The 27,280-nt window shown below is 37.6% G+C and overlaps 1 protein-coding gene across 1 annotated transcript in view; it reads left to right on the forward strand.

Annotated features, from left to right (window-relative positions):
• Window positions 1-27,280, forward strand: part of LOC18448878 (RIBOSOMAL RNA PROCESSING 5) — a 68,324-nt gene that overhangs the window by 33,573 nt on the left and 7,471 nt on the right. The window contains exons 11-30 of the mRNA XM_088863401.1: window positions 133-246; window positions 349-471; window positions 784-969; window positions 1,127-1,201; window positions 3,511-3,647; window positions 6,875-7,009; window positions 8,559-8,707; window positions 8,803-8,868; window positions 11,255-11,361; window positions 11,476-11,556; window positions 11,647-11,721; window positions 11,819-11,920; window positions 18,221-18,389; window positions 18,475-18,623; window positions 18,913-18,996; window positions 19,114-19,214; window positions 20,495-20,648; window positions 20,764-20,838; window positions 20,989-21,142; window positions 23,399-24,056. Coding sequence (XP_088719527.1) covers window positions 133-246; window positions 349-471; window positions 784-969; window positions 1,127-1,201; window positions 3,511-3,647; window positions 6,875-7,009; window positions 8,559-8,707; window positions 8,803-8,868; window positions 11,255-11,361; window positions 11,476-11,556; window positions 11,647-11,721; window positions 11,819-11,920; window positions 18,221-18,389; window positions 18,475-18,623; window positions 18,913-18,996; window positions 19,114-19,214; window positions 20,495-20,648; window positions 20,764-20,838; window positions 20,989-21,142; window positions 23,399-24,056 — 2,894 coding nt within the window. The remainder of the gene's footprint in view (window positions 1-132; window positions 247-348; window positions 472-783; window positions 970-1,126; window positions 1,202-3,510; window positions 3,648-6,874; window positions 7,010-8,558; window positions 8,708-8,802; window positions 8,869-11,254; window positions 11,362-11,475; window positions 11,557-11,646; window positions 11,722-11,818; window positions 11,921-18,220; window positions 18,390-18,474; window positions 18,624-18,912; window positions 18,997-19,113; window positions 19,215-20,494; window positions 20,649-20,763; window positions 20,839-20,988; window positions 21,143-23,398; window positions 24,057-27,280) is intronic.

The following is a 27,280-nucleotide window of genomic DNA, read 5'->3' on the forward strand; positions in this document are numbered from 1 at the left end:
AGCCATACTGTTGTTCCCCAGGAATATTGAAATTTGTCTCACAAATTATTATCTCACTCTAGCTTACTTAAAAAGTAATTGCTGATTTTTTTGCTGCTGATTTTCTTACTTCTGGTGTTCGAACTGTTGAAGTATGTTAAAGCTGGAGATATCTTTGAGAGTTCACGGGTAGTTAGAGTTGATAGAAGATTTGGACTTCTACTCGAGATTCCATCAAGTCCAGATCCAACACCTGGATATGTAAATGTAGGTCAAAATTTCTTGGCATGCACTATTTATTGCTACCTTTCTATGCTGTTTAATTCTCCAAACATGTCATTCATTTCACTTTCTCTTATCTTTGCCTAGATATTCGATGCTTCTGATAAAGAAGCTCTGAAGCTGGAAAAGAAGTTGAAAGTAGGGAGTAATGTTCGTGCCCGTGTGCTTGGAATCAGGCCCTTGGAAGGATTAGTGATGTGTACTCTAAAGGTAGATACATTGTTCTCCCTCGTGGCTTCTTTTGTAGTTAATTTCTTGGTTCGTCAATAGTCAAAGAGGAAATCCAGTTAAAAGTATTTATCGTTTTGACTTTCACTGGAACTGCATCGATCAAAAAAAAAAAAGAAAAATAAAGAAAATCTAACTTTAATTTCACAAATTTTAATGGCTTTATTTGTTGCTAACCTTTTTAATTATGCAAAGAATTTGATGGATTGATATATATATATATATATATATATATATATATATATATATATATATATATATTGGCAACTGTCATTCTTATTTGAATATGTACAGGCTTCTGCTTTTGAGGGGTCTGTTTTTGCTCATTCAGATGTGAAGCCTGGTATGTTTGTCAAAGGAAAGATCATTGCTGTGGAAACATTTGGTGCAATCGTGCAATTCTCTAATGGTATCAAGGCACTTTGTCCTCTTCAGCATATGTCAGAATTCGAACTTGTAAAACCTTTTAAGAAATTCGAGGTATGTTTTCAACCTACCTTCATTAAAATAATTTTCTAGTCAACTGTGTTGGTTTGCTGGAGGATGTGATTTTTTTTTTATCATTGCTTTGTTTATGTATCTCGTTCATTGTCACATTAGCAGGAGATCTTTACTTTCTTCCTGGAATTGTCTGTAGGTTGGAGCAGAGTTAACATTTCGTGTCTTGGGATGCAAATCAAAGAGAATCACTGTGACACACAAGAAAACCCTTGTACGTTTTGCAGCCTGATTCTTTTGTGCTGATCTTTTCCTATAAAAGATGATTTCAGTATTCTGAGTTTTACATTCTTTGAATTCTTTTTCCATTTCTTGGTGGTAAAATAGTGCAGTCCTTTGTTACACATTAAGCAAGTTACATTTTAAGAAAATCGGTGACCGTTTTACCATTTTCACCATTTCTAGGTTAATGGCATTAGTATGTATGTTTGAGATGTGAATTTGTGATCTATCTTATGTGCAATGTCTGTGCCATATGGAAGGAGTAGAAAATTTCCACCAAATTAATTGCTGGGTTACAAGTAATTATGGCACAAGTTGATTACTTCTCTAAGAATTGGAAAAACAAAAGAAACCTGAAATGGATCATCTGATGAGTTGAATCACAATTGGCCTACTGCATAGTCGTATCCTCTTGCTAAAGCCTTAACAGCATGGTCATTGATGGGCTCTATAATGCACATGTAGGGTTGCATTGGTCATTCATTTTGATGTGCTTTGTCTGTTGTTATGAAATACTGAATTAGAACTTATATGGAGTCCATCTGCATCATTAGTAGATATTGTACTTTTTACATTGTCTTCGGATGTTGTCTTGGTTTTGGCAAGCAAATCCCCTAGAAAGGTAAAGTTTTGTACTCTCATTGATTGTATGTGGTGCCGTAAATTGATAATTGATTAACTTTGCTTGATCATTATGTATAGGTTTACATTTGTAAACTTACTAAAAGACCCTCAATGGGTGTCATACACATAATATGGACCGAGAATATGCCTGAGTCACAATTACGAATTGTGTACACAGTTTAAAATTGGGGAGTCTCTTATTTGCATCGGAAACATCGTGGCTGTTTTGATTGTTTGGAGAACAAGTTTACTTTTTGTTAAGTTGATATTCAGGGTTTATTTAATGTGGGACATATATAACATTCCCAAGTACCCTCTCTTGTACAATGTTTGTTTTTTTTTTTTGACAAAAGTTACAAAGGAATGGAACTTGAGACATTGTGCTATGAAAACCCAGCACCTCAATGGCTTCATGCTGGATAAAATTCATGATCATAAATAATTTGAAGGGTAGGGTGTTTGTGCTGCTGCTGTTGCATGCAGCCACAGCTTCCTGTCCTGTCCAACGAGAATTGGACTCCCATGATGTGCTGATGCAGATATCAGTGCATCTTGCCTCTCCATTTTCATTGGATGGTGTCGGAGGCTATGGTCGTGCAAAAACATTTTTCTAATTTGATCACCACATTATTATTCCCTTGAGAAGTACAGGTTGAGATTTGAACTTAAAATTTGACAATAGCGCGTGTATCCAAATTATCTGTTAGCTCGAAAACAGCGTGTTTCTATAGACAACTTATGCATGAGACTTGGAAATGAGATACTGCTTCCTACTTAGTTGTGGAAATAGATCTTCGAGATATGTAGTACCCACATAGATATTCTATGTGGACAACTTTTTGGAAGTGAATCTGGAGCTGCTACCAGCTCAAAAACTGTTGATTACTATAACATTAGATCATGTTCAAGAGCTGACTGAACATATATGATAATATGATAGTATGGTCACATGTAATGTCCTTGTAACCTAAGAAATTAAGTTTTTTATAAAAGGCAACCAGACTAGTGTAAATTTTTTTTTTTTTTGAAGTATATAATTGAGAAGACGTACATTATTAGCAAGCGGTGTAGCATTCTAAGGGTGTATTGATGGTTTTTCAAATGAGGACATGCACTTGCAATTTGTTTTAAAAAAAGGCATAACTTTGTTGCCAAACAACCATGCCTTCAGCGACATGGTAACTTTAAGAGCAGCATTCCAATGGTTTCCACGTGTATATGGATTATTCATATGCATATATGTAATGCTATGGATGTCTACATGGTCTGTATATGTTTGCATGTGAACTTTCTTCATTCATGCTTCTGCACATAACGTGAACATATTTATGGTAAGTTGCGAAAATTGTATTAGAATTGGTTATGCTTTGAAGCCATATATGCTTATAGGCATCATATACGCCTCTCTGTTGATAGGCATCTATGCATGTTCCCACTGATCTCCATCCTCGGCTACATACATCACACCTTCATGCTATTTAACATTTAGCCATAAACTATTGTTGATTCATATAATATGCTATATATAACTTAGATTAAATTTGACAAACATTAAGGTGTTCCATAAATTCTTTCAAGATTATTTTACTGTTTGATTGTTCTTAGTTGTAACTTTTGTGGTGTACCATACATCTTTCGGTTTGGTTAAACATAAATATAGTATTTTGTTCTTTTTAGGTGAAGTCAAAGCTTGGCGTTCTTTCCTCATACGTCAATGCTGCTGTTGGATTAATCACACATGGTTGGATTACCAAAATAGAGAAGCATGGTTGCTTTGTAAGATTCTACAATGGTGTGCAGGGTTTTGCTCATAGGCAAGATTTTTACCTGTTTTGCCCTTGTGCATTTTACTAATGTTTCCCACTTGATATGACTGTTGCTCTAGGTGGAGACCTTTAAGGATCTGATTTTGTCAATATTTTTAACTTACTGAAATTCATTTTTTATTATATTTGTATAATTGGTACTATGGGCTGCTTTGGAAGTGGAGGACAATGGATAGCGCAATTTTGTTTTTCTGAGGGAATTGGGCAGCACATTAGTTTCTGGAGAGCATTGCATTGAAGTTATTTTGATTTGTCATCTATTTGTGCTAAAATGAATATGGAATTACATTTTAGGAACGCATTCCTTATATTATCTTTTCTTGCTTTTTGTTGATTCCACTTACATTTATTGTTAATGGTTTAAATGTTCGAGTTGTAATTGAAGTTTCCTATCACCGGTTTACCTTGTCACCTCCTTTTCTAGAGTACTATATTCTTTTTCCCTTGGGCTAGTATTCTTGATGTGATCAGACAGTACTAATATATATTTTCTTTGTTCACTCACTGTGAAGAAAGCTTTGTTATTTGGATCCACTCTTTGGGAGTTTTTTAGTCGTTAGAAACTGAAAGAACATTGGAAAGTAAGCACTTACCCTATTTCTCACCATCTTTCGTCTGATGAATGATTGTTCATTAAATCTTTAGCCATGATCCAAACAAATTGCATTAAAGGTTGAATCAACATTGAGGAGTTTTTCTAGTGGCTCCTATGATCAGGAACCATCTTCAGCTCTCATAGGGCCCAATGCTAATTTGAGACCCTGCCAACTTGAATCCTTGTCCTGGTGACGAGGCAACAACGGGAAAAGGCACGATCTTGATTAGCCTCTTCAAACCTGGGAACATGGTGATAATTTTTTTAAGTGTGATGAACCTGGCATCGATCGTTTGAGTGCCCAAAGAGGCTGGCCTGGACATCTCTATGATATAGATTCGGACTATGATGGAGAACTTGAGATGAGATGTGTCTATGCGGAAGACCTTGATAAATGAACCCGAAGGTGTTGCAGCGGTGAGGGTGAATTTCCTGTGAGTAGACAATTATTTCCTATCCAAATACTGGGGGAAGAACCCTTGCTGCAAACAAATATCTTTTGCACCTGATGCACTGTATAGGGAAAGGTCTGCACCATTATCATTGATAGTTGGAGCTGCGGTGTCACAAGAGATGGTGGACAAGCACTATTTGATGTGGGAAAGGCATCTGTTATCGTACAAGATCTCCAGATATGAGGTGATAAAACCCATGTTAATCAGGGTTGTTAAATTTGCCATTAGAAAAATGTACAGGTACAATTGGTGTGATGTTACCTGTGGATGCTTGCCACATATTATTGGACTGCCCATGGCAGTATGACCGCAGTGCCATACACGATGAAAGACATGATACTTATAACTTTTGGGAGAATGGTACTAAAATGACCTTGCAAGCAGTAAAAGAGGAAAACCAGCTTGAATCTGAAAAGAAGGGGGGTGGGGGGTGGTTATACTTCCTTTGAATCGGTTTCTTGAGGAAAGCTGAGAGCAAGGGATTGTGGTTGCATTGGTAACACAGGGTTCTTCTCCTCTTAATTCCATCTCTATTGCTGTTACCATTATGGATGCTATGCCAAAATAATAACTCTGTGGCTTACCTACTGTGAGGATATACAACATTACATTGATGTAGACCTCGGTGCCACTCTTTTGTACTTGCCTCATTTTAGTCCAAAAGAACACGAGAAACTACATAGGCCAGTCACTAAGTTATTCAACAAGGAGCTGATTTGAGAGAAGTTTGGGTCAACCTTATCGATCCCTAAGAAGGAAACTCTTGGCAGATGTGTGTGGACAATAGGGCAATTTATAAAATAACAATCAAGTACTGCTTCTCAATTCCTCCTCTTGGTGATTTGCTTGACATGTTAGCAAGCCCAAGATTCTGCCAGAGATTGATATGAGAAATGGATACCATCTGACTTGGATTTGCCTTGGTGGTAAAGACTATCTTTTTTCTTTAAATAATCAATCTGAGGTCCGCTTAGAAGTGCTACAGTACACTGCTATAAATAAGAAATATAACCCTAATTAAAACCTAAGACCTTTGATTTTACTGCCAAATCGAATTAAACACAATCCAGGAGTGAAAGACAAGCTTCCACTTACAATTTATACATATGATATTCCTGAAAATTCATAATACCTATGTAAATGTGACTGAAAAATAAAACAAACAGTTGGGAGGACTTACTCGAATGTGTCTAGGGTCATCCCCATGGGACTTAGTAGACCCCACATTTGATTTTTGACCAATAGCAACCTCTAATCCTATTGGCCTTGCTAAATTTTTTGAGCCAGGAAGGTTCCTTGTGCAATACCTCACAAACTAAGCTTTCTTATGTGAGCATAACCCTATTAGGAGCCAGTGTTTAAAAATTTGATGCCTTGATCCAGAATCAGGTATCGTCCAGACCGTCCCCCGATTTCACAAGCTTATATTTGCCCAGAGGAGGCCACGAAGCTCTCCTGACCTGCTAACCACCTCCTTGAGCTTCTCTCCGAATTCAGCAAGGGATGACCCTCTAGGAAACCCTCAACATTCGTGCTTATGCCCTAGGAAAGGGTGTTGGATATAACCTTAGGTCAGTCAACTAATTTACATTCCAACTGGAGTGCATAGTCCACTATTATATTTTCATGCGTTCACGACCTTTAAAGGCTACGAACCCCAACAATCTGACCATGAGCTATAATACCTCTTGGTTACTTGACCGCGGTGGCTCTTGGTGAATTATGCTACTTGTGCTCTGTGTAAGCTCTACTTGAAGCTTCCTAAAGCTATACAAACTTTTGATGAGTGCATGGTCTCATTTGTGTTTATGTTGGATTGAGAGTAACATGAAGTGCCATTTATTTTTAAAAAGCCAGTACATGCAATATAATGATGTATGCGGTGCTTATAAAACTTTTTTGTGTGGTCATATTGTACTGTAATTGTATAACTGTTTTATGTTTGATAGAGTTCAACATTTTTGTACCTATATGCTGCAACTCATGTCTTGCTATTCTCCTTTGTAGTAATGTCTCCTAGGAAATTTGCCACTTGTCAGTGCTATGATAGTGTTGTTTTTTCCCTCTTTCCTTAAAGCCAGGATGGAACTCATATGTTTGAAATGCATTGATTTATTTTTATTTATCTTTATTCTGGGCTTATTCTTGTTAATGTCGTAATCCAGATCGGAGCTTGCATTAGATCTAGGTAGTGAAGTTGATTCCACGTATCATGTTGGGCAAGTAGTCAAATGTAGAGTAATAAATGCCATTCCTGGTGCGCGGAAGATCAACCTCAGTTTTGTATTGTCTCCTAAAAGGTTTGTGTGTTTTACATCACTATAAAGGTTGAAATAGAATATAACATGATTGTAATTGTTTGTAGGTTATTGCCTGATCTATCTTCTCATTATGTTGGGAATTTCCTGTTTGATTATATTGGGAAGGTCTTTTTATGGTTACGAGCCGTGCTTGATGGTTTTAGAATATTATTGAATTATCATTTAAAGGAAAGAGAATTCAGGAAAATTTCATGTGGGTTAGGTTTCTTTAGTCAGAAATTTTGGGTATTGATGAAGCATGTTTTAAACCTCTCAATGCTTTTGGCACATCACTCAGCATCTTGCCATTTTTTATGCAGTTGTTTAATCTGTTCTTCTAGTAAATTTCTTTGATTCAATGATTTTTTGGCTGTTAAGTAGCGTTCATTGCATATAATGATGCATATCCTGTATCATGTTTATGGTGCCGTGTTGTTAATCTGATCAGGTATTTGTGTTTTGTTCCATCACTCTTACAAGAATTTTATGTCATCAATATCTCTTGCTCCCAGTTGTCATTTTGTAGTTTTGTAAATCCTGTACGGTGATATTCTCTTAAGGAAAAATTCTTCGAAGGGTTTTCATCGTTTATTGAGTTCATTCCTATGTGTTTATGCTGGTGCAAATAGTTGTTTGAGTAGTTCTTGTTTCTCAGTCTTCTTCTGCTGTTTTAATGCTCACTAAGGCCTCTTTGTCATCTGGTTAATGTCCTTGGCTTTAAAGGACTTGAGCAATTTTTTTTTTTTTGTATGCTTCCTTTGCACCTTTATCTTGTGTTGGATTTTTTCTAGTGCATTTGTTGTTGCATTCCAGGAGTGCAGAAGCCCCTGCCCGTTGTTTCATCTTGGTATAGATATGCATTATATGTCTAACATGCAGAGGAAAATTATAGAAACTGTCGTGTGTGTAGTCATTTGAGGCAGTGGTCTCTATCTGGCAGTGTTTGGGATTTAACAAGCTCCGCGTAAGGAGCTTAGCGAAACAAGGGGATTGAAGAATTATCCTGGCCTATTAATTTAGTAAAAAAAGGGGACTGAAGAATTACCTTGGCTTGTTAAATTAGTTCTACTCGATGCATAGGTAGTCTTTAAAGAAGCACAATATGTTATACTGGTTCAGATAATATTTCATGATTCTGGCAAGCTTCTTTTTTAAATGTTTGTTTTACTATCTGATAGTGTTTTTTAATTTCTTGCTAGTTTGCCATTTTTGTGTTCTAGTTCTTTGGTTGTTTCACTTCATGTTTATACTTATTGTTACGGTGACAACTGTAGCGATTTTCATTTAAGTTCTTTTGTATCCAAGAAGTTGATAATATTTCTCTGAACTTTAATTGTAACTGTTTGTGAGTCAGCAAACCTTAGCCTTTCTGTAATAAGTTTTTGTGCTTGTGAGTTGTGAGATCACATTAGGGCATCTTTATTCCTTTACTGATCATCATGTGTACATTGGCTCTTTTTTAGTGTGAAATTATCTGTTTCCTTTGTTTGAAGCTATTTGTTTGGAGTTAATATTGGGAATTATGTTCACTGAACATTTTGAATGGCAGGGCTTCTGTTACTGACCACGCTATTAAGTGCGGAAGTATCATTTCTGGTGTTGTCGAGCATGTCACTGCTAATGCAGTTATGGTATATGTGGGAACAAATGCTTACATGAAGGGAAAAATAATCACCGAACATTTGGCAGATAACCGAGGTAGCATCACTAATTAAAAGACCTCCTTGTGACATGCTTATCTCTTCCTTCTTCTGAAAAGTGTGACGTTCTTCAAATTGTCTTTACATATGCAGACCAGGCAGAATTGCTCAAGTCACTATTGACGCCAGGATACGAGTTTAAAGAGCTTTTGGTGCTAGGTGATTGAATGCCTTGTACTGCTATACCTTCAATTTTTAGTGCCTTATGTGCTGCCATACCTTCAATTTTTAATGCCTTTTTTTTTATTTATGTTTTTGTCACACCATTATTTTTAGATTTTTTTTTTTTGGTGATGCGGTGTTCTCTTTTGTAATATTTTTTGGGATAAATTTCATATCAAAACTTTGTTTTTGACACTGAACTAATGAGGAACATGGTCCAACCTGCCTAATGCATGGTAGAACTACTTGACTTTATGTATATTATTCTTTTTCATATTAACTGTAATGATTAATGAGGAACATGATCTAACCTGCCTAATGCATGGTATAACTACTTGACTTTATGTATATTATTCTTTTTCATATTGACTTTATTTTCATTATAGTCAATAAAAAATGATCATTATTTATTCTTCTAAGATGAATAAAATTGTATAAGTGGCTGAAATAAAAACCACAACGTTATGAACAAAAACAAAACTGAGTGGGAAAGATATAAGATTTTCCGAAAACTAGTTCTTAGGTCAAAGTACCTTTCTATTGGAAGAATAGAAGTAGAAGCATGCTAAAATTTATCAATTGAGATTGTGCAAAAATCCACAACAGTATTGGTAATGACCTAAACTAATAGAGAGACACCCTATTTATAGTTTTCAAGAAGTCTTGGGTATGTCTGTCTTAATTAGAAATCAATTTGACCAATAGGATTCCCTGGTAATCTATGAGGTGAGAGAGAAAAAATAAATATGAGCCATCCATCCTAAAAGTCAGCAATTATGGTTTATGGAGGAATTTTAGGGTCCTTAACCCTTTAGTCTTTGACCCATATCCACTGCTAGCGAGACTTTTATTTTGATTTGAATTTTGATTTTATGTAGGAGTCCTAAGCCCAAATAGGAATCCTAATCCAAATAGGACTTCGAATACCATCAAGTGTCCTTAAAATCAATAATATTTTAATATGATTTCTTATCTTAGTAGAAATCCTAGTCCAAGTAGGAATTGTAATCTAAATAGGACCTCTTAATACAATTGTGACTTTTTAAAACGAATAATATTTTAACAAAAATTCAGATCTAAGTAGGAATTCTAGTCCAAGTAAGAATTCTAATCCAAATAGGACTTCAAATAACGTCAGGTCTCCTTAAGACAAATAATATTTTGATAATATTTTAAATTTTAATGGGGGTGTCTCTCTTTGTGTGGGGGACTTGTGGCCCTTATGGGCCCCATGACCCACCCCTAAGTGATAGCTAGACCATTGCCAACTGCCAAAACACACACACACAGACACACACACACACAAATGTGGGATCCCACTTAAAACTAGGTCCCTACTAAATTTTAAAATATGAGTGGTACATTTTCTATGTTTTTACAGTTGAAAATACATTTTTTTTTTGAATTCTAAAAATTTCTAAGAAAATCTGTAATCATAATTAAATTTGAAAGAGGAAAAATACACTATTTATGTGGTTCTAAAAAAAATAAAAATCTAAAACATAATCAGAAATACGTCTAGAAGTGGATCGGTTCTAATGAGTTAAGAAAAGTGACTCTCTGGGCACTCCTCCCAAGCTAGAAACCGTGATTTACAAATATCTACTCAAACTAGCCCAACATGACCCATGACCTAGAGTTATTTGCAGGGGCTTATGATTGGCTTGTCAAACCTGACCAATAAATAATGAACCATGATTCCAATATATCGCTTAAGGTCCCCCTGTTAAGAGCAAGTCAGATGCTCGTATAAGTATATACAAGAGGGACTCTCTCTATAAACATGTACACGTGTCTCTACAAGTTTGCTTTGAAGAATGCAGCTGTTATATATACATACCATGTGGAAGTCTGTTGAGGATCATTTTCACAGCCCTACAACCGCATACAAGAGACCACAAAGTTTTCCTAGCCTACAAACCATCCTTGGGCATCTTTCTGACCTCAACAATAGATGACCCTTTAGAAACCCCCAACAATAGTGCCCATACTCAAGGGAAAATATGTTTTACAAGACCCGGGCCATAGACCGACTAGCCCTAGGTCAGTCAACTAATCATACAACTCCTAGCGAAATGTACAATTTGTTATAACTAGATTTTCTCACGGGCTTTAAATGTCACAAACCCCAACACAAATTTCCTAGCTAATATGATTCAAGTTTTCATCTAGCCTTTTCCTTGCTGGATTTTAAGCCGTGGGTTATTGCTGCCTTTTATTCGTATCTTACCTTTTATTCGTATCTTATGTAAAATATTTTGGATCCAACTTGTTTTCGATTTTAAAACTTTTTTTTAATATTTCAAACTTTCATAATGTTTAAAAGAATTAACTCCACTGATTCTGATGATTCATGATTCACTTTGCATGTCTCATTTTCCAGATATGGATGGGAACCATTTGTTTCTTTCTGCAAAATATTCTCTTGTTAAATCTGTCGAGCAGCTCCCTTCGGATATCGATCAAGTTGTCCCTCAATCGGTGCTACATGTAAGCAGTTATCATGGTTTGTGTTCTTATGATAACACAACAATCTTGTCATCTTTCTTTGTCGAGATTTGGTGGAATAGTTTAGATTTATGTTGTTTGCTTGTTTTCTCGAAGGGTTATGTCTGCAACTTAATTGAAACTGGTTGCTTTGTCCGCTACCTTGGGCGTTTGACTGGATTCGCTCCAAAAGGAAAAGTAAATCGAATTCCTTTTTCTGGTTTTTTGCTTTACTATTACTGTCTTAATATATGATACATAAATTTCACTCGATCAATTATTTTGAAGATTGTAGATGATCGGACCATTGGCCTTTCTGACGTCTTATACATTGGGCAGTCTGTTCGGAGTCATGTACTTAATGTAAGTGAGATAGATGAAGTAGAGAAAATGATGTTAATGATTCGTTCTAGCTGGCAGATACTGAAGTTGGATGAAAAATTTCTTCCATGCCTTTTAGGTTGATGGGGACACTGGAAGAATAAGTCTTTCTTTGAAGCAATCATCTTGTTTTTCAACCAATGTTTCCTTAATACAGGGGTATTTCGTTATGGAGGAGCAGGTAAACCGTTTGTTTCACTGAGCTGCTGAATTCATTACTTGACAGATGTATTTAGACAGGGAAAATTTATTACTAGATGCAAGTAATTTTGTTTTCTCATCTAAAGCATCAAGTGTGCCTTTGTGGAAGGTATAGCACATCAAAGTTTGGGCCAATGTATGATGTGCATGCACATTATTTTGGGATAGAATTGATTGATATTTTTCTTGCGACATGGTGTGCCCTTTATATTTTTATAGTCTCTTTAGATATTTTCCAGAACGTGTGCCCTTTTTATATTTATTTAGATGACTTAGCTTGGTGTTTCTCATTATTTTACATGACTACATGCGGTTTTTTATTTATATTTTTTTGGGGAAAAGGACCAGGCCTTAAAGGGTTATATTGGCCCCATGACCACTGCCTAGATGCCCTCCCCCATTCTCTCTGCCCCCCACCCACAATGTTTATTTTCTTGCAAGGGACCCCCTATCGTACAGTTAACTATGACATAGGACAATTTTACCCTTTACCTTATGGCTTGCTCTCTAACTTTCGGGCCTCTCTCTACTCTCCTTTTCTCTCTCTAACTTTCGCTGCTGCTGACCTAATTGTTGGAAATTGCCATAAATCACAGTTTTCACCATGTAGTGCTAATCATATCGTTGGGCAAGTTTCAACTTGGGCCTTTGGAGCTCAAGCTGCCCCATCCTATTTTCGTCAAAACTATATTGTCCTTCTGCTCTTTGTAGCGAATGATAATAACTTTGTTATTTAAGCTCACTCTCTTCTCTTATTGCCTTCCCCTGACTCATAAATTGTTTATCTCCACAAGATTCAAATACTCAAATAGTACCATTTGTCTCCAGGCCCCTGTAAAACTCCGGATGCTCGATTCCAGTTTAAAGAGTCCATTTTCTGCTATTGCCAATGCTTTTAATTAGCTGTTCTTGCAACTTAATGGAAACTGGTTATTTGTTATTTTGGGGTGCTTCTGTCTTATGCTTCCTTTGGAAAGCTGTGTGCCCTTTAGTTACTGGGATTGCTATGTCATCCCACAATCTCGAAACTGGATCTCACGGGTTCTGCTCCCTTATGGAAGGACACGACCCCAATCCTTTTGGTAGTGGTCAATGTAATTCAGACCAATGTTAGATATATAGTTTAGAAGGAAACAAAGTCTTAAATGTATATTAATAACAAAAGAGACTAATAATGTAGCAAAACACTGTATTTTCTAGGGGTAAAAGGTGCTTAAATTCAAATCATTAAAAAAAAGGTGCCCTAATTGCAATAGCTTCAGAATCACATATAAGAAGGGATGGTAGGTCCAAGGTAAGCAACATTGGGCAAAAATTCATCCATCACTTTATTACTCTATTTATTTTCTATGTATGTATGCTTTAGTTAATTTTTAATATATAAGGTGTAGGGGAAGAGAAGGGCATGCCTTATTAGCCTGAACTTTACTAATAATATCTTTTATTTAAAAATTATAAATATATTGATAAAAGATAACTTAGATATATTATCAATATTGGACTTTATATTGTAAGACATAAGCAAATAAATACAAGTCTTAAAATTTACTTGAGAAAATGTTGTGTGTTTACAATAAGTTTATTTCTAATGTATTTATTGTTTATCTAGGTATAATTTCTTAACATTGTGTGTATTTTAATTTTATTTGAGATTCTATACTTTTATATATTAATTGTGAGGGCAATCCTATCATGGAACCATTGTGGAGTTTCTTGTTATTGACCATCCCCTCCCCCATACCCACTCCTGCATGCAACAAACTGCATCCACCTTGTAACAACCGAGTCCCTGGAGTCCCATCTGTGATGGCTTTTGTACCTGAACAAGAATGCCTATTTCTAGGAATATGAAACTACTGGATTTTCTTTCGTATTAATCATAGACTTCCATTAGCCACCTGGATGCATGTAACCATGAGATGCAACTCTGCAGAGAAGTTTTACCTTAAAAATGGGCCTGATTGATTCGATTATCACTGTTTTGGTACTCAATTCATGTTACTTAACCCTACCCTGACTTCCACTCGCCCAATTTTGTCCGCTTGATAGCAAACTACCTTCCTTCGGCTATTGCTTTCTAGGTTTTAGATTGTAGCAATTCTTGGCTTTATTCTTTATCATTTTACTGCTCAGGTTCCTCTTCTAAAGGATGGAATATTTAATTCCTGTTAAATGAAATGTGAGGTTAAGCCCATTTTGTGCAATCATCATTATATAAAGTTTCTAAGTACCCTTTCCAGTGACACAATATAATAAAGTAAATAGATAAATTCGCCTAGTTCATGTATGTGCAGGTTCTGCCAGTCTGGGCAGGGCCTTGAGAAGAATAATGGCCCAAAATCTCGCCTGCCAATTGTAAGGGTGGGATTACAATTTATGTTGTTGACAAACTTACAACTTATTGTACTTTTTTTTTTTTTGGGGATAAAGTACACAAAAAGAGATTATTGTACTTCTCCTTCAGTAAATAACTGTAGAGCAATGCATTCCTTGAGTGGGATGAGGCTGAGGTGCGTGATGTGTGCTAGGTGCTGCAACTGTGAGGGTGTGCCTAGCTCGGGCTACCCATAGGCCCTTGCGGCGTCTTTCCTAGGTGCACAACTCTATGCCCACCACCCATACTGCGTGGGTGTGCCAAGCTCGAGCTTGCCCACCACCCATACTGCATGGGTGTGCCTAGCTCGGGCTACCCGTAGGCCCTCGTGGTGCCGTGCCTAGGCGCACACCTTGGTGCCCACCACCCACACTGCGTGGGTGTGCCTAGCTCGAGCTACCTGTAGACCCTTGTGGCGCCATGCCTAGGCGCACACCTCAGTGCCTATCTATCCACACTATGTGTGTGCTTAGCTCGGGCTTCCCGCAGGCCCTCGTGGTGCCTTGCCTAGACCATAGTTAGCAAATCGGTGTTTAAAATGTGTCCTCTTAAAAAAAAAGGAATTTTTACAAAAAACGTTTAAAATGACGCCTTTTTTAAAAGTTCGGAAAAAAAACGTGTTTTTTTTCAGAAAAACGTTTAAAACGCGATTTTTCTTAAAAACAAATTAAACTGGACCAAAAAATCGTATCCTTTTCTTTACCTGTTAATTTGTTTTTTGAAAGATAAATTTTTTTTTTCCTGATTTGTATACTGTTATTTTCATACTTTCTAAAAAAATTATTATTTCAAAAAAAAAAAGCTTAAATAGATGTAGATTTCTGTGTTTATTATGGAAATATTGTTTATGGAATAAAACCATCCAGATTATCATAAATTAGGGCTCAACCATCCAGATTATTATAAATTAGGGCTCAAACCATCCAGATTATCACAAATTATAACCAAATTAGAATAATGCATGAAAACAATTGAATAAAAGTACCCAAATTTGGCTTGACAAAATTCCACCAAAAATTTTAATCCAAATTAGGGTTCAAAGAGCCTCCAAAATTTTAGATTACAAAATCAATACAAAATCTTAAAAATAAAAGCTTTAAAAAAAAAAACCAGATTAAGGGTTTTTTCATATCCCCAAACCTGTACATGCTGCTTCCTATGTGCATTCCGCTTCTCTCTGACAAACAATCCCCAAACATGTTTTTTCATTTTCCCAAACCCATAGTTCTTCTGTGTGTGCTGCGCCCTCTGTGCATGCTGTTTGTCTCTCTATATGTGCTGCTTTTCTGGTTCTCCATCTCTGCGTGCTGCTCCAATTGGGGTTTTATTCTTCTTCCTCTCTGTCCAGAACTTCAGATGCTTCTTGCTGCTGTTTGAACCTTGAAGTAATGGGTCACCAACTCACCATACCGTAGTTATCATATCTCCATAGTTATAATATGGCATATCCAAAGGGTGTATCCATATGGCGTATTTATCGTGTATTCATATGGTGTATTTTTTTTGGTACCTACTAAATAGGTGTATTTCAAAATTTCTAATATTTTTAAACTTTACCAATTTTTTGACTCCGATTTGTTGAGCCTAGTCCAATATATTTCCGATATCTTTACATGAAGTATTTTTGCCAAACCGTATTTTTCACCCGATTTTTTCATCCGACTTTTTAAAATAAAAACCTTCTATTTCCGATTTTAACGTGAGCCGAGTTATTGATAGTCCCCGACTTGCTAACTATGGCCTAGACGCACACCTCGGTACCCACCACCCATGCTGTGTGTGGGTATTTCTAGCTCGGGCTTCCCGCTGGCCCTCGCGGCGCCGTGCCTAGATGCACACCGCGATGCCGAATTTAGCCTTTTACTCTCAAAAAGAATAAGGGAAGAGTTGGCATGTCTTACATTTGATTACTCTAACAATCAGGTCGCTGTTACTTTTTCTGGAAGTTACTAGAGACGTTGAACCATGTAGTAAATATTATCCTATCAATTTCGTGGTATCTCGGATACAATCTGGTCATTATTGCTCTTCTTGGAAGTTATTATAATGTTGAACCAAGTGAAAAGTAACATTCTATCAAACTTGTGATATCTGGCATGCAATCTGATCATTGTACTCTTCTAGGTGATCACAAAAGATGTTGAGCCAATTAGAATATCGTACCCCATCGATTCTGTGATATATGGGATAATTGATACTTCAATTCCCTTAACTAAATATAATAATCAAGTCCCTTGGACACGGCAGCATCCTGGCAAAAACCTTGGGAACTAGCCCACTCTCAACAGTTTCCAAGGTTGCGTTACTAAATTTGCTAGGACTCAGCGAAGTCTGACTCTAGAGACTTGTTTGATTCCGCCCCCAACTCAGGGCACTGCAACCTTGATTCCCGACCCATTTCTTGGGTTTAAAACACCGATATTAATGGTTTTACTAATCCCCCTACAAACTTTCCTATTGTTGTAAATAATGCACAGATTATTAAAAGGAATAATACAATTTTGATTAAGCAAATCAAAACTAGGTTTCAAGTCAAGTTTGGAACATGTTGGACCTGAGAAATGAGGAATTTGGAAATAACTAAATATGACAGATGCTACTTTGTGATGGTCACCATTAGCTGTGATTCCATGAACTAGCATGAGAACATGACAGTCTATTTTAGTTACTAGTAAGTTTCAAAAGACAATTGTGATATGCCTTTCATGGAGGGTTTTCAAAAGCAGGTCACTCACAGTTATTTGGCCTTTAGTTAGTTATTCACTTTATTCTGGCCAATCACCAATGATTTCTTGCATTAGAAAATGGCTGTATGTGGTTATGTGGGTTCGTGGTGTGTCTGGATGTCAGTGTGCTGTAAATTCTATTCACATATATATAGCTGTATTTCTGATTGCATGGGAGTGTTGGGGAAGTGGGGATGGCTGTATGTGGTTGTGTGGGTTATGGTGAAAGGCTCTAAAAAGGCATGGGGAAGGCCCAAAAGGATACGGATGGAAGTGGTGAGAGAGATATGGTGACTTATGGTCTGACTAACGATGTGGCCTTGATAGATCAGAATAGCGGATCGGGATTCATATGGCCTACCCCAAATAGCTGGGATAATGCATGGATAATGATGATGACATACGAAATTAAAATGGCTACTATTACATAAGTCATATATACACATGTTATGCTTTGCATTATTATATTTTTCTGTAAAATTAGTCTTTTTTTCTTTTGAGGTGATGCACCTGCAGTGGGACCCCATCGAGTCAATACCATATCGAGTTTCGGCATTCTACATTTGATAATACTGGGGCACGTTTACGTGTGATAGTCTGTGTGATTGCATGGGAATGTCTGCCAGTGCATGTGTGGGAGAATAGGCGCAATTGCATGTAATAATATTTCTTTTTTGGGACCATGCAAGTGCATGGGTACACATGTGCTTGAAGTTGGTGTTGTTGCACTTGTATGCATGTGTACTCATCCTTGTGCCTTTTGTCTTGCTACATTTTCTTTACTCCGGTTCATTGCTGTTATTTTTTTTGTTGCACTTTTTCTTGGGATCATCGCAAATCAGTCTTTTTGTTAAGGGATTGTCTACAAAATGACCATTTATCTTTTATACATGGAGACACAATCATTCCCACTTATTAGATGTTATATTGGATGGCTTGGGGTGAGTCACGAAGTCCGGGAATTTTTTTTTGGACTTTGTGTTCATTCAATGATACTCTTACAACCACGCATTTTGAAATTTAAGGGACAAGAATGATTGTGACCTCCTTATACAAAAGATAAATGCTCTCTTTGTAGACAATCCCTTTTGTTAGTCATAGTTCAACTTCCTTTTTCAGTTCTATTTCCATTCTCACGAGTTGATTGTCACATAAACTTCAGTTTGATTTAATTGTGCAGATTGCGAAGTTGCAGTCGATTCGTTCTAAAGTTTCTGATTTAAAATGGATCTGTAGCTGTAAGATAAGTAGCTTCATCAAGGGGGAAATACAAGAGATTAAAGATTATGGAGTTGTTGTGCGATTGTTGCAAGCTGATCCCGCAGTCGGTTTTATAACACCATATCAGCGTGAGTCTAAATTTGTTAGAATTGGCTACTAGAGATGGGATATTTTCTGTATTAGACCCAGTGCTATGTATTACCTCCTATGCAGTTGGCGGCACCACAGTGCACACTGGTTCTGTTGTTGAAGCTTTAGTTCTTGACATTGGCATGGGAGAGGGCATAGTAGACCTGTCTTTGAGGGAAGAGTTACTTGTGGGGCACAAAAGGGAGGGATTGGAAGGGAGCCTTTCTTCGAAGGTTGGTGCTTGCTGTTAATGTAAACATTTGGAGTTTTGATTCCTCTCCAGTCACTCTTGATTAGATCATGCAAGTCCGTAGGATTTTTAACATTCCTTATCTTTTCAGTTATGGTTATATCAGGGGTTTTTCATATGGTCTCTTGAGAGATTCTTCTTGATGGTGTTAGATAGCTCGTGCTTTCTCTAATTTAGTGGCATTTTTTATGTTCTACTTTGCATAAGATTTTTCTTTTATTCAATTCTTCCCTCCAATTTTATCTTACACATCCTTATTTTCACATTATCAGAAGCGCAGAAGAGACGAATGCTTCAACTTGGAGCTTCATCAAAATGTGAATGCTGTTGTTGAGATGGTGAAGGAGAACTATTTGGTACCTATCTTAGCTTATTGGATGTGTTTTATTGACCTATAGTGAATAAACATTGAGCGATCTTTTCTTTTCTCGAGGATAGTTTTGAGATGTGATTTACTCCTGGTTTCATTTCAGGTGTTGACATTGCCGGAGCATGGTCATGCTATAGGTTATTCATCTACAAGTGATTACAACACAAAAAAGTTGCCCCATAAATTTTTTGTTAATGGCCAAAGGTTAGTTTGGGTGGTATTCTCCATGGTTATAGAATTGCATTTGGGAGAACTGCCATGTATAGTGTTTCGTGGTTTACTGCGGGTCATTGATTATTTATGTGTCTGATGTAAACCATGAAGTAAAGACGAACATGTATGGTATGTTTCGTTGTGGATAATGTACGTGTCCACACTTCAAACATGCCTGATGACAAATTCAGCCACTCCTGCTTGGTGTACCTTTTCGCATGATGCTTTATCTGCTGGCTGCTGAAATAAGTCTGGAATTCAGGACGCAATGTCCAAATTCAACAAACTTGTTTCCACGATTTAGAGGTGCCCAGAATTTTTAAGATGCATGCCTAGAAATCTGACAAATGTGTTGATACATTTGACCCATGTCTCTAAATTATTCTCATTTTTTTAATTGTGATTTTAAATCAATTTTGTTTTTGTTTAAACTGAATAATTTTACATTTATAGACAAATATTCAAGTGTCCACAGGTACCCATGTTGCTGCTTCAGCATTGTAGACGTGTTTCACATGCCCCTTTCTTTTGGAGCCGTGACACATTGTATATGTCAGGCACTGATAGTTATGCCCCACCGTCAACGCTTAAAAAAAAAAAGAGAGTGACATCATCTAAAAATTAATCATTGAACTTATAAAAAGGTTGACCATCTCCATTTATTTTCAATGGACTGTTCCTTTGCAAGTCAAAGGGACCACGTTTTGTGTACAGCTGTGTTATACGTTTCGATGGTAGTTTACAGCTTAGACTGAGTTCAGGAAGGGAATTTTTTCTAAGGGTTCTGTGGTGGTCAATGCGGAGGTGCTTGCCGACACTTTTTATGTTAGAGCAGTTCTTCAAAATGCCACTTATTCCATTCTTATTTAATATGCTTCCTAAAATCTTTACAATATAGTCTGGCTAGTACATATTTTTTTGTTTATACCTATTGTGGGAGCTTCTCGGCTTGTCTTGTTATGAGCACCTTCATTTTGTTCATGGCATTGTTGTCATATGTAATTCTTCATAGTCCTCAATGAGTTTTTTGAGCTGGAATCCCGAAATGTTTTTTATCTTTGGCTGATCCTGGCATCTTGACCTATATCTTTGGTTAAGTTGTTCCATGAGAATCATTCTGGGGAAATTGTGTTCCTGCTGCTAGTTGAAGCCCATGGGTTTATGCGCATGTTTAACCCTGTAGTTTAACTTTATGTAGTTGATGTAATGTGTGTATGCTTTGAGGCCGACACAGAATTTCATGGATTATCTTTGCTTCTAATTTTCTGCAGACTTGTTGCTACCATTGAGGCGCTTCCAGAAGCATCTGGAGCTGGGAGACTTCTACTTCTTCTCAAATGTTTAAGTGAGGTAGTTGTCTCTTCTAGTTTGAAAAGAGCCTTGAAGAAGTCAGGTTACAATGTGGGGTCACTCGTTGAGGCAGAGGTGAGATCATTATGGATTGTTCCATATATCGATATGGTTATGGGCCCCTGATTTCTTGTATCTCTGTTCTCCTTTTGGTGACTATTGGATCTCTCTGACCATTATTGATAATCAGATCACGGGCATTAGGCCTTTGGAAATGCGACTCAAGTTTGGTAAGGGTCTTCATGGGAGAATACATATTACGGAGGTAATTACCTGCTTTTTTCTCTGTATCGTTGTTTCAATTTGTATTTTCAGACTGTCCACGTTAGGTCATTTTGTCAATGATATGGCCCACAATGTTTTATATTTTATGTTTATGTGCCTGGTTACAAGTGTTGCTTCTGTTGATACATAGGTCTATGATGCTGGTCATGTGGAGTTGAAGCCATTTAGCAATTATAGAATTGGGGAGCATCTAACTGCACGCATTTTTGAAAAAGCTACCAAATCTGATGTTAGTAGCAAACAGCACATTTGGGAGCTTTCTATCAAGCCCTCAATGCTTGCTGGTATACTCATTTTCTCTTTATCACTGTCAATTTTTCGTTACTTTCATGCAGTCTGTGCTTTTCTTCACAAGATTTGAGGCTATTGTTGTTCATGGTAACATCTGTCTTATTTTTCTGATTATAACTTACGTATCTTTTATGATTTGAGATTTTGAATGGCAACCTAGAAATGCTTATTTCCTTATTGATTGCATGCTTTAGCATCTTCCGTTAATGGTTACCTTGGGAACAGATGTTTCCTTGATGTTCGGCAAACCCTTGGACTATTTGTCTTGCTCAAAATCCCTCATTTAAACTGCTTCAGATGCTCTTGTACTCGATGTTACTCAAATCTGCAACATGTCCTGTTGTGCATATTCTTTATTCATGATTCATTATTTCTGGCTGAGGTACTCTTTCTAGCGGTTCAAATTTTATTAACTGGAGATGTTTTAGTTAATCAAGTTACTGCAATTGGTCATTGGAAGAGAGTGAGACGTGGGCCATCTCAACTGTCAAGTATGGGGCTGTTGAATTGTGTACTTTAGGGAAGGGAAGGGTGATCACTTTTGTCCCCTTAAATATGGACGTGATTTATTTAATTTTTTTTCTATAAATATAGAAAGAAAATTTACTAAACATCAAAACATAACCAATGAGTACTTCCAAGGCAAGCCAGATAACATGAATGGGAAAGGGCTAAAGGAGATAGGCTATCGGTGGAAGGGAAGGGGTGAAAGTAGTCCTGGTCGGGGCGATAATGTGAAAGCAAAAATAGGGGTCCCTGATACATAGAGAACTGAGAAACACACTTTTTTTTTACAAGGAATGTTCCACTCTATTAATTACTGTATCAATATTCTTTTGGTCTTAATGAGGGTATGACCCTTGAAGAGAAGAATGGAGGAACATGCTTCATGTAGCCGACTCCAATTAATTAGGATAAGGCTTGGATGATGATGATGATGAATTACCGTATTAATATTACAAAATTCCAAAAATGGCTACCCACAAGTCATGAGCTCTATACAAAATGTACAAAATGGGGTGTCTGAAAACTCCTCATAGAAGGAAATGTGCAAGTGTCTAATAGCAAAAATGGCAGCATACAGTGTGGCTCCTATACAAGAACCGAGGAGGGGAGGAAAAGACAAGATCAGGGATAGAAAATGATGCAGGGGGGAAGATAGTAAGGGGAGTAGACGAGGGTAGGGGGTAGAGGAGTGAACAGAGATAGAGAAGGGTATAGATAAAGGAGGGTAAGAGAGAGAGGGGATTAGGGAGTGAGGGGATGAGAAGGTATAAAGGATGAGAGGAGGGGGAGAGAGAGGAAAGAATAGAGTTCGGGAAGGGAAAAGGGGTGTGTCTCCTGTGGGGCATGGGGTGATAGTGGGGATCAGATAGCCAATGGGGAGGAGCTACTTGTCACTTCCACTTGCTGCCCCTTTCTTTGCCAAGGCATCAGCCGCTTGGTTGACTCACTTGGGCACATGTGCTAAAGGTCACCCGAAGTCCCTTGCACGAAGATGAATGTGAGCAAAAAGATGTGCCAGTCTCCATGGGCTGTATGCTGAGTCTGTAGCCCAAGCAATGACACTATGGAAGTCTCCTTCCGCCATGGGGTGATGGGAATAGCAGTTGGATTACCAGACCCGTTTGAGGCCTTCTACAATTGCTATACTTTCCACCATAGTGGAGTCAATGTGACCTATGAACCCTGAGAAAGAGAGGAGAACCATACTCTCAGTGGTCCTAAGGACACCTCCATGCCCGGGTGCTCCCAACTGTTTAGTAGAGGAGAGAAGTCCCTAAATTTGCTGGCAGGGGCATTCCCCCTGCCCAGAAAGAGGTTTCAGACCAAAATCCTGAAGGGTCTGAGGTAATTGCAGGTCTTCCACAGCAACTGACCCAATCTGCATTAGGGTGGGGTCAATAATGCATCTAAAATTTGGTGGATGGTGGCCTCACTTGCCCATTGGTAGCTGAAGGTTTGAAAGAGCTTTTGACAGTTGTAGATCTTAATGTCCTGCTTCCCAGATGCACCTGCCAAAAATAAGTTCTTTCAACTGCTGAAAATGGGTCTCAACTGAGACTATTCCAGCAGTTGTTTAAATCTGGAATATGCAAGCATATATGGAGTTTATGTTCTTTGTTTGTTAATTTGTATCCTAATGGTATTTAGTTCTGTGTGTTGTTACATTGGCTTCTTGAAATGCACTAGCTCATGGGGCGATGCTTTCATTACTTAGGTGTTTCTTCTTATTCATATGTTTGCAGGAAGTGCAGAGGTGGCTGATGGACATTTGGTGGAAGATTTTGATTACTCGCTGGGGGAAATGATCACATGTTATGTGGTTAAGGTGGACAATGAATGGCTCCGCTTAGCTGTATCTTGTAGTATTATGGGGCATATGTTTGTGCTGGACACTTCTGCAGAGCCTTCAGAGCTTGAGGAATTTCCAAAGCGTTTTAGTGTGGGACAAGGTATTTCTTGCTTTATTATTGGTATTGACAGAGGGAAAAAAGTATTGCGGCTGTCACTACATGCAATATCAGCTAAGCATGGCGCTCGACATGATGTTGATGACATTGTTCAGCCAGATGATATTGGAAGTACTTCGTCTAATGAGAAAGCTTCGGAGTTTATACATGAAGGTGACTTTCTTGGTGGAAGAATAAGTAAGATTCTTCCAGGTGTTGGTGGTTTGCATGTGCAAATTGGTCCGCATCTATATGGGAAAGTTCATTATACAGAAGTGACAGAACATTTCGTACCTGAACCATTGTCCCAATATCAGGAGGGCCAATTTGTCAGGTGCAGAGTTTTAAACGTTGATCGCACTACAAAGGGTAACTTGCATGTAGATCTTTCTCTATGGACGCCTTCTGAAGGCACTCAGTTAGTTTCTTCTGAAGGACATGAAAGCCTTCAAGAGTGAGTAGTTTACTTTCGCAAGGGTTTTCCATGTTAGGTACTAGTGACTTATCTTGTAGTATAGTTATTTATAATTTTTTGTTACTTTATTCCCTTGCTTTTATCTTATGCTCTTGCTTTTGTGATTTCAATTGTTTACGGTTTGAATTTTTATTACAAAACTATTAATGTTACATAGCATGGATGAATATTTAGAGAGAGAGAGAGAGATGGTGTGGGGAGGAGAGAGAGAGGGCTGGAAATGTGTTGAGAATGAAGGGGAGGGGGGTCCCCTCCTTATATAGACCTCAAGGGTCCTATGGTGTTCCAATCAGCTTAGGATTCAACATTGTGTAAAAATATTTAGGTAATCTGTGAGTAGGGAGACAGTTTGAGCCATCCATCTTTGAAATTAACCATCATGATTTAGGTAGGATTTTAGGGACCTTTATCCTCTAAATTTTGACCCATATCAACTTCTAATCTATCGAAATCTTGACCGGTCATATCATATCTTTTTAAATTAACTAGAATTCCTTTTTTTTATCTCACAAAGGGATATGTATGAATTCAATTAAAATAAACCTTGGTGCAATACTCTTGGGGGACTGTTGCCCTGCCATTCCCTCTATCATGCCCTTGGCAAAGCTGTGGACTCAAGACTATGGATGTGAATGTTTAAATGAAAAAAATGAGAAACTAGCACGATAAAAGAAAAACAAAAAAGAGGAAACTAAGAAAGAGGCCCACAATTGTACCCTTTTAACTTACGGTACAAATGAAAGAAATGCTAGCCATTGGTGTCCATAACGTTTTATTTTGTTAAAACTATGTAGCGTGCCTTAATCATTTTGTTAGGAATTCCTTTCAAAACTGATGAATTGTGTTTTCTTAGGAAAGTCAACTTATCATAAATGACTAGTGCTGAAAGGCATGTCAATATCTGGCAAGCTTGTTTTCTGTAACATGCAGCACATCATGAGAATTTTATTTGGAAATGCTTGTTGGCATCCAATCTGTGATTCTTTTTAGAAATTGAAAGTTAGGTGTCAAAACACATTTCAGCATGTAAGAGGTTTATTTTCTTAAAAAGAAATGTGTCCTATCTTTTTATTCACAATTCTTGTTGAGTTTTAATTGGTTTTGTTTTCTTTAAAATACAGTTTATTGTAATTTTTCTTTGGGGAAGGGCCGATCAGATCTTTATTCTTAAGAATACCAGCGTAGCATAAACCTTCTGTTCCTACATCAAGCATTAATCTTCCACTCCTGGCAATGGTTGGCCTCTATTGTCAGAAGTGAATGGTGGGGATGTTACAAGTGAAGCACTTAAGAATAGTGAAGAGTGGTAGGCAATTCCCTATTTGCGCTCTGTCATGGACATGAAATCATGAATCATCATCATCATCGTCATTCGAGCCTTATCCCTGAGTATTTGGGGTCAGCTATTCGAATCTTGTTCGACCAGCCCACCCTATTAAGGGCCATACCCTCAGTCGGACCATAAGTCACTATAATTCTTTTCACTAGTTCAATCCATGTCCTTTTGGACCTTTGCTTTGCCCTTTTAAAGCCTTTCACTTGAACCAAATCGCCCTTCCTAACTGGTGCTAGTCTAGGTTGACGTTGCACTTGACAACCCACCTAAGTCCACTTTATCTTAACGCCTGTTGGAGTCACCCGTAAGTTACCTTTGATGTATTGATTCTGAATTCCATCCCTTCTTATCTTGCCACTCATCCATCTTAACACACTCATCTTACCTATATTCATTCTATAGATATGTTGTTTCTTGACCGTCCAACATTCTGTCCCATAAAGCATGGCTGGTCTTACAACCATCATATAAAACTTCCCCTTCAGTTTCATTAGTATGTGACGATCACATAGAACTCCAAAAGCATATCTCCACTTCGCCCTACCAATTCGAATTCCATGTGTGACATCTTCCTCAGTCTCTCGATTCTCATGGATAATCGACCCTAAATATCGAAAATATTCTCTTTTAGGTATTTCTTGGGCATCAAACTCAGCTACACCTCGATTCTACTCCTGTTATTAGTAAACTTGCATTCCATATATTCTATCTCAGTCTGGTTAATTTTATAAACTTTAGATTCCAGAGCATCCCTTCAAAGTTTTAACTTTCCATTGATGCCATCTCTAGTCTCATCAATCAAAAATGTCATCCGCGAACAACATACACCACTATGCCTCATGCTGTAGATGCCTAGTTAACTCATCGATAATCAAAACAAAGAGATACGGGCTTAACGCTAACCCCTGATGTAGGTCTAATGTCACTGAAAAGTCCCTTGTCTCTCCACTAGTTTTCCTTGCACTGGTTACCGTTCCCTTGTATCTCTCACCATGTCAATATAGCTTCTAGAGACTCTTATATTTTCAGCAGCCATCATATTAACTCTCTTGGTACCCGATCGTGTACTTTTTGTAAATCAATAAAGACCATAGGAGGTCTTTTTCTTCTCGCTAAGCTTCTCAATTAATTGTGTAAGTAGGATAATCCCCTCAATTATTGACCTCCCTAGCATGAGATCAAAATGATTTTCTTATGCGCTTGTTTCATGTCTTAGTTGTTTCTCAATCACTCGTCGATTGCTTTAAGTGTGGCTCAGAAATTTGATCCCTTGATAGTTCATATAATTCTCTATGCCCCTTTTGTTCATGTAAATAGGTAATCACAATACTTTCCTCCATTTATCTAGCATTTTTTTGGTTCTCTCTATCTTGTTGAACAACTTGGTCAACCAGAAGCCAATCTCTCCCATGCGCTTCCAAACGTCTACTTGGATACCATCTGGTCTTAAAGTCCTTCCTATCTTCATCTCTCTTAACGCTTCTTTCACTTCTAATATCCTAATTCTACAAATGTATCTATGACCTCCCACCTCATTGGTTTAAGATTCAAAAGATGTAGCAAAGTTTTACGCTGGTTACCAACCTAGCACAACCCTCCTCTTTTTTCGGGTTTTACGACCTGCACGACCGATTTGGACCGACCATGGCGGATTTGGGCAAGACATCATGAATGAGTTCATAAAAAGGAAAGGAAACCCTAGAATTTTTTAGTGTGTTTATATATATGTTTCTACATAAGCCTCAATTCAGTCTTGCAAGTTGCAACTTGACCTGAAACCAAATTGGGTTAGGTAGTGTTCCAAATAAGGCCGGCGGCACCTAGGTGGCCGGGGGGCCTAGACGGCCACCCAGAACTTGGGCGGCCT

This window comes from Amborella trichopoda, chromosome 3, assembly GCF_054954075.1.
Source record: "Amborella trichopoda isolate Santa Cruz 75 chromosome 3, AtrichopodaSantaCruz75HAP2 v2.0, whole genome shotgun sequence".
NCBI lineage: Eukaryota > Viridiplantae > Streptophyta > Magnoliopsida > Amborellales > Amborellaceae > Amborella > Amborella trichopoda.